At 43.3% G+C, this 11,209-nt stretch overlaps 1 protein-coding gene across 1 annotated transcript; it reads left to right on the forward strand.

Moving 5' to 3' along the window:
* The first annotated feature begins 4,361 nt into the window (after positions 1–4,361).
* Positions 4,362–9,326, forward strand: LOC124656251 (BTB/POZ domain-containing protein NPY4-like). The gene is made up of 5 exons (XM_047195030.1): positions 4,362–4,552; positions 5,097–5,461; positions 6,887–6,956; positions 7,298–8,503; positions 8,586–9,326. The coding sequence occupies exons 2-5, from the start codon at positions 5,403–5,405 to the stop codon at positions 9,135–9,137; spliced, it is 1,887 nt and encodes a 628-aa protein (XP_047050986.1). The 5' UTR covers positions 4,362–4,552; positions 5,097–5,402; the 3' UTR covers positions 9,138–9,326.
* Positions 9,327–11,209: the final 1,883 nt, after the last annotated feature.

The raw sequence follows: 11,209 nt of genomic DNA on the forward strand, positions 1-11,209 counted from the left end.
TTATTTCTTACTAGTCATCAACCCACGCAACTGCGTGGGCTAGCTACTTCGATATATGTATTTGAATATAAATTAGATGGATTGATGGAGTCATGAGTAATTGAATATTGGTTCAACATGGAGAGCTAATACATATGAAACTCACTAAGCGCTAAGAAATGTGCAGTTGCTAAGTTTGATGAGCAGCCAGATAAGTGCTGACTTGATAACTTACATGAGCAGTCAGATAATTCAAAGAACAATATGTTCTTGTAAGCATGCATTTGGATAGCACTATATTTTCCGTTTTGAAACACGATAGTTAGTTTAGGTTACCCACGGACGAAATGAATATACTATTCGGCATGTGAAAAAAGCTTTTACCGAAATCAAATGTTAAGAATAGTATATAATTCCTAAGAAGTTATTCTCTTCGTTGAACCTAAAAAAGTATATTAAATATACGAATACATTCTTCAGATGAAAAATTATGCAACCATGTGATGTTACAGAATGCGTTGGGGAGACAGATACTGTTGAGATGATTAGAGGCAACGGAAAACAAAATTGAGTTCAATTATCAGAAACATAGTACAAAACAAACATACAATATTTGGCAGATATTCCACATTATATATCGTCTCTTCCATGAATCCACCAATTAGGGCAACATAACCACTTATTTCTGAAAAATCTGAAAGATCAGGTTAAAGAACTATCAACCTCGAATACATTGTAGTGGGCCGCGGGTAACCTGGTATGATTTTGTGATGCACCACTTCAGAACATATGCAAAATAATATAATGTTGTATAGCTGCAAGAAATATAAATAGAATCGCGGATATTAATATAATTATTATTTCAAGAAACCTATATAGATGAACTGAAAATGTATTTTCTGTTGGATCTATGGAGAATATCTGAATAAGGATACTTGACACCTTGCTTGGCACTGAAGAATTCTGATGTTGAACGCTGCAGAGAAAGTTATAGCTGAAGCATGCAGGCCAGCGTGAGGCACGATTTTTGTCCTCTTAGATGGAAATATTCAGTTCGATGGTATGAGAGCAAAATTCCATAACATACAAAACTGTTAAGGGGTTTATCATGCCAACAGTAAAAATATTATATCATCTAAGCTAGATTTTTTCCAGTCCAAATGTTCATTCAGACTTTCATAAGAAAAAGGAAACGTATCTTTCAAAGATAATTTTCTAGCTCGAGGGCACTTCAACGAACAACTATATTAGAGCCTGTCTGGATAAACTAAACCCAAATGCTGACTAAACTAAGATGGAAGTATACATGCATACTGCATTAATTAGGAGGACATATTTCTCCAAGAACTTGCACTTGCCGACATGGGCGGTGACAGCAGAACACAATCCCTTGCTTGTTTTGCACGGGAAAGATAGAATTAAATTTAACCTGTAGAAATAGAAGGTAAAGTATGATCTACGAATACACTATTTATATCAATCCAGATGTCTAAGAAGAAAATTGCCCATGAGAATTTGGTAGGCAGAAGAAACTACTAATGAGATTTTTTTGACATCCAAAGAAGTACCTCCGGATTCAACGGGGCATAGATCTGCAGAGATTGCTTGTGGTGTAGTGTATCAGTAAACCATCATTACGGAAGTGTTCAACATCCCGTTGATTCATACTTCATACACGATCGCAGTCAGACGCCGCAAGAGAGTTGAATCCACTTGGTTGGCGACACGTGCGGTTGAATCGTATGACTGAGTAGAAACATGACCTCATCGGCTAGCGGCCGCCATACAACCATGCGGGCTAGCCGATCGCCCCAAGCCCACAACACGCACAGAGGCATCTCCTAGGGCTAGATATCTTAGATGTGTGTACATATTGCAGACGGGCATGCCGCCAAGCATTCATCGCTGCCGATTGCGCTTCCGCCATCGTCGGAGCCATTATGTAGCCGTCCATCACACACATAACGAAGACGATCTAAGGCGCCTTATATATTGCCATGCCCTTATGGCCGTGCTCGACAAACTGCTTCCGCCATCGAGAAATCGGCATGTCTGCGTTCTCATGTATGCATAGCTGCCGCCAAAGCAGGGATGACTGAACCGTTCCTGGGAGGTGAATAACCGTGTCGCCGTCTCGCCGATGAAACTGAAATCGCTATCGCTACTTTCTTTTTCTTCCACTTTGATGCGGCTGAAATTTCTGAGCAATTGCATCATGCGGTTGTTGTTACCTCAGAATCAATCCATGCATCATGCATGAAACAAATGGACTACCAATTTCTGAGCTTGTGAAAGTACAACATAGTGGCCGCCCCGGCTAACAATGATGCCCCTAAACTCGTGGTCATGCAGCGCTCGAAGATGTAGTCCAATTCAACTCGTTGGTTCAATTCGGATCCCATATCCTTGTGTTAGGGCCACATAGATCCTGATCGTAGGTGTGATTTTGGCATATAGAGTAGAGACATGGCTGGCTATGGACGTGGCGGAGCAAGACCAGCAGCCGGCCGGCTTTGAATTTCTTGAAGCTAGCAAGATTGGTTTAGTAGATATATTTATTTAAGTCGGGAGATATGTAGAGATACCGATTCAATTTTTCTAAGCGTCTTGATTGCATACGTCTCATCTAGCATGTAGTACAGTTTTTCTAAGCCTTTTGATCACGTACGACTCATCTTTGATGGGTATGCATAAATCTTTTTTTTGTCGAGATATGTCTATCGCGACTTAAGATGACAACCGTAACGTGTCTATGTAACTTCTTTGGTACATTATAAATAACAACTTTCTCGACTAATCTTAACCATACATTTTAAATCTAATTGTCTTAATTATTCTGATGATGTGGATTAACGTGGAGTCTTTTACGGTGCCTCCAATTAGTATATATAAGATTCTTCGGAGAATAATCTGACAACAAAGAGTATGTGTTTTCGCCTGATTGCGGCGAGAAAATAACAAAAAGTTACCACACTTCGGACGAACTTGTCAGAAAACTACCACTTTAGGGATTTTCGATATATAAATACCACCTCAGAGGTATGCTCATGACAAGAAACGTTGATCCGTCACGTTTAACAGTTTAACCATGTTTCTAACCGTTCTGACCCACCATGTCAGGTCCACGTGGCAAGAGCGGACGGGGAAGGTTCACGACCATTAGGGCTCCGTTCCGACCGCCTTGTTAAAAAGAGAAATAGTCGTTCTTCGCTCTCACTCCACCCCCTTTGCTTCATTCCCCACTGTCGCTTGAGCTCAGTGCCCCTGCTCTACCGCCGGAGTTTCTTCTTCTGCCGCCGCCATGGTTTCGTGGGGTGATGGTGAGGAATCTTCCTCAGATCTATGTTCGGATGGTCCGCTGCGACCTTGCGCAATTTGTCTGGGCGGGAGTTAGGGACATGCTCGGAGTGACATGGAACCCCTCCTGTTTTTCCTCTTGGGAAAGGTGTATCCAAAGCTTGAATGCCAAATCCCAACGCATTCTTCGAGTTCTTTTTGCGGCCATCTGTTGGGCGCTTTGGAAAATTCGAAACAAATTCACAATCGAAGCTCTTTTCCCCAGCCAACCAGCCAACTGTTTTTTTCCTAATCAGGCTTAACTTGCAGCTTTGGTGACCCCTTCAAAGGAGCAAGGACGAAACACTGCTGATCCAGCTGGAGGCGATGCTTAAAACTGTCTTCAACCAGACCTGCGCTCCACCTCAACCTCGCCGGCCATCTACCTAGTTTTTCACCTTTATGCTTGTTCACCCTGGGTTGTAATATGCTACTTCGTGGCCAGTGTGGCCTTTGACTTTCGTCTTGTGTGTTCGTGGGGTCGGCCCTAAACTCTTGTACTCGTTTCGCCTCAGGGCTTTATTAATTTAAAGTCGGGCACTGTGTGCCTTCGGTCTAAAAAAGCTCGGTGAGTGTTTTGATTTCGTTCTCTGATATCTAGGGTTACATTTAGTTTTGAATTTGGGGATTTTTGTAGCTGAGGTAGATTTGCTCTAATTTTGCATGCAATCAAAATGTTAGGTCGTCAATACCTTCTATGACTCAAGACCTAGAACTCTTAACTTGGATCATTGTTCCTGCTTGTGTGGTAGATTTGTTCTAATTTTATCCAAACCGAACACAGGGATGGAACGGTTCCGTGACAGTGGAATGGAATGGTTCCATTCCATTTCACCCCATCCCAAAACCGAACATGCCCTTATATGTGTTGAAGATGAAAAATTCTTCCTACTTACACTGAAAACCGGGAATCGGAGAGGGAATACCGATCTCCGAGGGCAGAACAGTCCAGTCAGTGCCCCCTACACACACACAATGGCACCCCCACCCTCTCTTACCTTATAAAGCCAAACTAACTCTATACTCCTTGCTTTGGAGTGGCCACAAAGCGAGTCTTGTTCCGGGAACACATCACTGACATACAGAACCTGAATCACAGAGGTGCCTGTTTGACTTCTTCTCCCATTTCCGTCCGTGCGTGAGTGCGATCTTGCGCGGTTCGCTCGGCCTCTGGTAGAGCACATCTGCAGCTCTTCCGCAGGGGATCGGGCGGAGAGGTTGAGATACCAGGGCAAAGGTAATGTTCTTCGATTTATCCCCTTTGCTTCCGTTTTTGCACATAGTTCCTCTTCTCTTGGAATGTGATTCTTGTATTGATTATTTTGTGCGTGTTTTCTCACTTTTCTGATGTAGTTTCGCCCCTGCTCTCTTCCTGTTCTTTGGCAAACACAAATCCCAGCTTTATTATGCAATTATTATATGTATATATTCAGTTCATATTCCTGTCAGTTTCTTGAATTTACAGAATGCGGTTTTTTCTTGTTCCTCTCTTTCTTAGATTTTGGTACAAAAAGAAGTAACCGTTTGCACAGAGACTGTTTCTATATTTCTTTGTTTATTTTCTGATTGACTGCCGTCATGTGCAAATTCCTTTAAAAAGTCCAACTCTGATAGTATTTTTTTGGTGCCGTTCATGTGGGTTTCTCCACTGCAACCTGATAAGATTCCAGCCTCACTAGTGTTTGTTCCCATGGTCTCCCTACAGCCCATCCCTCATTGCCTCAGCAATTATTCCCACTGTCCCCTCACTCACCCCAAGGTGCTGCCCTTGTGCTTTGCAGGTTCTGCTTCCGTGATCCAGCTTTGGAGGAGTTCTCGGATTCCTGGGCATTGTCTTGGACCCAGAGCTTGGCAAGATTTGTTGAATAGTTTGCCAATCTAGAGAGAGTTAGCTTACTTAATTGTTTCTTTGCCTTGGCAATGCCATGGAGCAAAGGGGAACACCAAGACCTTGATCTTTACAGTTAATTATTGCTTCATAGCTTTCGGGATCTTGTTACTTGGTGCTTCTTAGTTTGATCTGTATTGATTGATTCGGAGAGAACGAGAAAGAGAGAAGGGATTAAGGTTATTTTCAGTGTGTGAAGATGAAGTATATGAAGCTTGGAGCAAAGCCAGATGCTTTTCAGACAGAGGGGAATATCAGGTGAACTAATGCTTAACTGTCTAGAAACCTTCAGATTATACATCTGCATGTTGTTTGACTTCTCAATCTCATTTAATAAATTTTCAACTGATTTGATCACTTGTGGTCAAGCTTTTATTTTTAGTCGGTATTCCGTGAGTTTTGAATTCATGTAGACATGATATGGTGTGATCCATTTGTGTATAGATGTGGATATATGCCCATATTCTGATTTTCGGCTTTAAATGCCATTCTTAGTTATATATTTGGCAGAACTTATCAGGGATCTACTTCCCCCATTTGTGTACATGAGCTAATTTTGGGTTCATGAAAATAACCCCGGTTTATATTATTAGCTGCACACTGAACTAAAAGTATGAGTGTGGATCTATTTCTTCCAAACATTCTAGGTACTTAGCTGCACACTGAACTAAAATTATGATTCTGGAATTTGTTTCAGGCTATTTTCGTACCACACATGTGAAAGAAGTTTGAATGTTTGATCTTATTAAAGCTAGATAGACCATATTACTTGTGTAGTTGTCATAATGGTATATCAAGTAACCGGAGGGTCTCTGAATTCTGAAACATTTGCAGTGAAGTGTTTACTATTACTATTATTGTTCATATGACAATGATTGGCACTAAAAAGTTCTTTGTGAAAGGGACTTATTATTATGTTCAGCAGTATGTTTTCATGATCACCCTCAAAAGGCACTCGATACAATTGATCTCTTTTATAGATACATCAACTCTGATTCTTTGCCAATGGCATCTCTTCCTAAGCTTTCTGTGTACTTCAGAACATGTGCTGATTTTCTCATTTTTTTTCTAGCATGTTCAGTGTTCATGGGTTGGTGGCAGTGTGGTCCATTTTGAAAACGAAGTTTTATTTGTTGTCAGATCATTTTCCTTGGACCACTTGGCAATCCGATTAGTTATACCTGTCATATACTCATGGCTACCTTTTATGAATTTGCTTTCTTCACTTTATAGATTTTCCATGCTTTATTTTGGATACCACTCTGTCATTCCTTTTCTAGTTTTCATACCCTTAGCCAATTCAGCGGGTGGATGAGTCTGCTATGTCATATCATCTTATAATTCAGATTCTAGGGATCTTCTATTTGCCCTTTTATCTTTTCCAAACAAGCCTTTTACCCTCCATCGTGGTTGAGCATTTTTTTTCATGATTATTGTTCTTCCAGTTCTTTCAACCAACACTCACTGAAAACAACTCTGTAAACCACAATTAGTTTATCATCCATTCTCATAATCACTAGCTCCAAATATTTTTCGAAAGCAATATAACGAAGATCAATGCTTTGAATACTGATTTTTTTTGTACAGTTATATGTGCATATTCTATGCTTTACTCTTCTATGTCGAGCATTGACTAAATTTGTAGCACATTTATATGATGCTAATGTTGAAATGTGTTCTTAGGTGTGTGGCAACTGAACTAGCGACAGACATTTTAATCACTGTAGGAGATGTCAAGTTTTATCTTCACAAGGTACAAATTCACTTTTCGTTTTGTTTATGCGTTCAGATGTTCCTTCACGTTATTTTTGCTTCAGATGTGCAATTTCAAGTACATTAATCAAACATTTTCATATTTCTCTTGGAGGAGATTGAGTGTTAGATCTGCTGTTTCATATCCCTTTACACCGGTTGTAGTAAAAAAAAATTTGGCATGGCTTTTCTATGTATACTTCAATAGAGTTAGTGAGAGCTGATCCATATCCATTGCAGTTTTGTCCTTGGCTAAATGCATTTAATTTTCTCTGTATCTTATTATCTGGGAGCCAGTGACTGATAAAGGAGTACTCACATTATTGTTCTAATTGTGTGCAGTTCCCACTTTTGTCTAAGAGTTCCCGCTTGCAAACATTAGTCGCATCCACAAACGAGGAAAGCAACGATGAACTAGACATTTCTGGCATCCCTGGTGGACCTTCAGCATTTGAAATCTGTGCCAAGTTTTGCTATGGTATGACTGTCACGCTCAACGCATACAACGTCCTTGCGGCTCGCTGTGCAGCCGAGTTTCTCGAAATGTTCGAGACAATTGACAAAGGGAACCTCATCTACAAGATTGACGTGTTCCTGTCTTCGAGCATATTCCGCACCTGGAAGGACTCAATCATCGTTCTGCAGACAACAAAGTCGCTTCTGCCTTGGTCAGAGAACCTGAAGGTGATCAACCACTGCGTCGATTCCATCGCAGCCAAGGCTTCCATCGACCCGTCGGAGGTCGACTGGTCATACACCTACAACCGGAAGAAGCTCCCATCCGATGGCGGCCCCGACTCACACTGGAACGGCGTGAGGAAGCAGCTGACGGTGCCCAGAGACTGGTGGGTGGAGGACATCTGCGACCTCGAGATGAGCTTGTACAAGAAGGTGATCTTGGCCATCAAGGCGAAGGGGAGAACAGCGAGTGAGGTGGTCGGAGAAGCCCTGCGAGCTTACGCGTACCGGAGGCTATTCAGCACCTTGGACAGTGCTGCAAACAATGGTCTTGATTGCACAAGGCACCGTGCAGCTCTTGAGACCATCGTTTCTCTGCTGCCAGCTGAGAGAGGTTCAGTCTCATGTGGTTTCCTACTGAAGCTGCTGAGAGCAGTGTCCTTGCTGGGGTCCGACGAGGCCTATCGCGACGGTCTGGTCAAGAGGATAGGATTGCAGCTGGATGGAGCCTCAGTGTCAGATCTTCTGATACCTGCGAGCTCCAACGAGAACGCCATGTACAATGTCGACCTGGTGTCATCAATACTAGAGGAGTTCATGGCGCAGCGCCACGGTGATGGTGGTGGTGTAGAATTACGAGATGACGATGAAGAATATGCCATGGATGGTGAGAGCCACCACCTTTCCTCTTCTGTCTCCGGCGGCGATTCCGAGCGGGCGTTGGCGAAGCTGATCGACGGGTACCTGGCTGAGATTGCAAAAGACACCAATCTTCCTCTTCAGAAGTTTATCAAGATCGCCGAAATGGTGCCCCTTGCGGCTCGGCCGGCACACGATGGGCTCTACCGCGCCATTGACATGTATCTCAAGGTACATAGAAAGCTGCCCATTTTTACATCTTGTGCCTGCTGAAGCTCAAACTTTGAACTGAAATGTGTCATTGTGAACGCAGGAGCATCCGAGTTTATCGAAGAGCGAGAAGAAGAGGCTCTGCGGGCTGATGGACTGCAAGAAGCTGACCGCTGAGGCAAGCTCGCACGCCGTGCAGAACGAGCGCCTCCCTCTGCGCGTGGTGGTGCAGGTCCTCTTCTTCGAGCAGCTCCGGGCGTCGGCGGCCTCTGCCGATGCGGCAGCATCTCTCCTCCCCAGAGAGAACGGCAACTCCTACGGCAGCTCCAGGTCGGCTGCCACGACGGCAACGACGACAGAGGACGACCAGTGGGTCGGTGGTGGCTTGCCAGCGTCCGGCGACACCAGCTCCTTCCGGTCGATGAGCGGCCTGGCGAACAAGAACGGCAGCGACGGCGGCAAGAACGGTGGTAAAGCGGCTGCGAAGGGGTCACTGCTGATGCCGAGGAAGATGCTGAGCAAGCTGTGGTCCGGCAAGGCGAGCAACGGGGAGAACAGCGGCGGCTCCGACACGTCGGAAAGCCCCGGCTCCGTCAACCTCGATACCGAGACCAAGTCCACGCATTCACGGAACACCAGGCATTCGGTCTCGTAGCCTCACGCTGTCCTCTTCGTTTTCTTCCTTTTTTTTTCTTCCTTTTCCGTGTGGCTTCACCCGACTAGGATGATGATCAAGTTAGCGTATTGTTTGGTCGATTTTGGTGTCAATATAGAAAATAAACTCTGATTTGGGGTCACGCTGGTTACAAAACAAAGGGATTTGCTAGTTCATGTTACGGTCTAACTGATTTTGCATTGTGATTTGTGCATATGAGTTACAGTTTGATTTTTTCCAGTTACAAATGAAATTGCAACTAATATTTTTTCACTTGCACGAGAAAATGCAACTAATAAAAATTATCCAAACCCATTATACTTACTTCTAGTCATCGGTTGCAACATGAGTTGTAACTAGGATTTTATAACATCATCTGATTCTCAGCTGAGAAATAGTCACACCGCAGGTCAACCCTTAAGGTCATCAATGGCGGCGATGCTGTCTGGAGAGGGCTGAGGCAAGGCGCCTACCACCACCGTGTGCTGTATATTAGGTGTGAGTGTGCTGTATATTAGGTGTGAGTTTAGTAGTCTAGCGTTTGTAGTTGTTCCCTCCGTGGAGAATGACGCCATGCTGAGGGGGTCAAGGCCATGGATGCAACTGAGCTGCATCTGGAGGTTGGTTGTGGTGATGCTCTTTGCCATGGTGCTCGCTTCCCTGCTAAATAAGCTCGAAGGTCTGCCTCCAGATCTGGATGGCAGGTTTGGTGCTCTCCCTGCTCTGATTTCTTCTTTTTCTTGTTGTCACGATAGCGGAAGTTGGACGACAGATTTGGAGAGGAGGGTTAGGATTTAGGGTTTAGGGCTCAGGGTTCGTTTCGTGAAGCTGTTCCTGAAGTCGCACGCGGAGTTCATCCACCAAAGCTAAGGTCGCTGAGGTGATTCTAGGCCAGTAGAGGCCACTCCATGTTGTGGTGTTGGGCTGCCACCATAAATTCTACTTCCTCCAGGCCGATGTGCCAACACAGAGGATGGACCTGAGAGCGGTGTTCCACGTCGATGATGACCCAAGTGGTATAGACCCCAGTGTCGATCGCGGTGGCCATGTCTTGAGATCTTGCTAGAGCAATGGCGGAGAAGAAGGACTTGATCGCTTTTTTTCATTTTCTTGTTGAGGTATTTCTTGTAAAAGCAAAGGACCAGTGGGCTTTATCTGTATTGGTCAGAGTCCTCTTTGTAATTCATCCCGCCACATAATACAACTTCTAGGCCCTTCGGACCTCTTCCCCGTTAAATAAAAAAAATCTAGCGTATGTACCATCTCAATCCATATTTTTTGCTCTCGTAATCCATGGTCACTAGATTCTTGCGAAAATATCTTTGGAAGGTAAAGGTGCCACTTAAGATTAAGATTTTTATGTGGTCCCATAATAAAAAGGTTATTCCGACCAAAGACAATTTAGCAAAAAGGAATTGGCGTGGATGTAGGAAATATGTTTTCTATGATGCTCAATAATCTGTTAATCGTCTTTTTTCATGTCCTTTTGCTAGATGTGTGTGGAGAGTAGTTCATTTAACTTTTATATTCCGCCGCCTAATTGTTAGAGATATGCCCAAGAGGCAATAATAAAGTGGTTATTATTATATCTTTGTGTTTATGATAAATGTTTGCATTGCATGCTATAATTGCTATAATTGTATTAACCGGAAACATTAATATTTGTGTGTTATGTAAACATAAAAGAGTCCCTAGTAAGGCTCTTGTTAAACTAGCTAGTTGATTAATAGATGATCATGGTTTCCTAATCATGAACATCGGATGTTGTTAATAAAAAGATTTGTCATTAGGAGAATGATATAATGGACACACACCCATAATAAGCGTAGCATAAGATCAAGTCATCAAGTCCGTCTTGCTATAAGCTTTCGATACATAGTAACCTAATCCTTCGACCATGAGATCATGTAAATCACTTATATCGGATGGGTACTTTTATTACATCAAACGGCACTTCGTAAATGGGTGGTTATAAAGATGGGATTAAGTATTCGGAAAGTATGAGTTGAGGCATATGGATCAAGATTGGGATTTGTCCATCCTGATGACGGATAGATATGCTCCGGGCCCTC

The sequence above is a fragment of the Lolium rigidum genome, chromosome 5, assembly GCF_022539505.1.
Source record: "Lolium rigidum isolate FL_2022 chromosome 5, APGP_CSIRO_Lrig_0.1, whole genome shotgun sequence".
In the NCBI taxonomy this organism is placed as follows: Eukaryota; Viridiplantae; Streptophyta; class Magnoliopsida; order Poales; family Poaceae; genus Lolium; species Lolium rigidum.

Coding starts and splice junctions, on each gene's coding strand:
- LOC124656251 (XM_047195030.1), top strand. CDS start 5,403: ATGAAGTATATGAAGCTTGGAGCAAAGCCAGATGCTTTTCAGACAGAG. Junction 6,957..7,297: donor TCAAGTTTTATCTTCACAAG/GTACAAATTCAC, acceptor AATTGTGTGCAG/TTCCCACTTTTGTCTAAGAG. Junction 8,504..8,585: donor CCATTGACATGTATCTCAAG/GTACATAGAAAG, acceptor TTGTGAACGCAG/GAGCATCCGAGTTTATCGAA.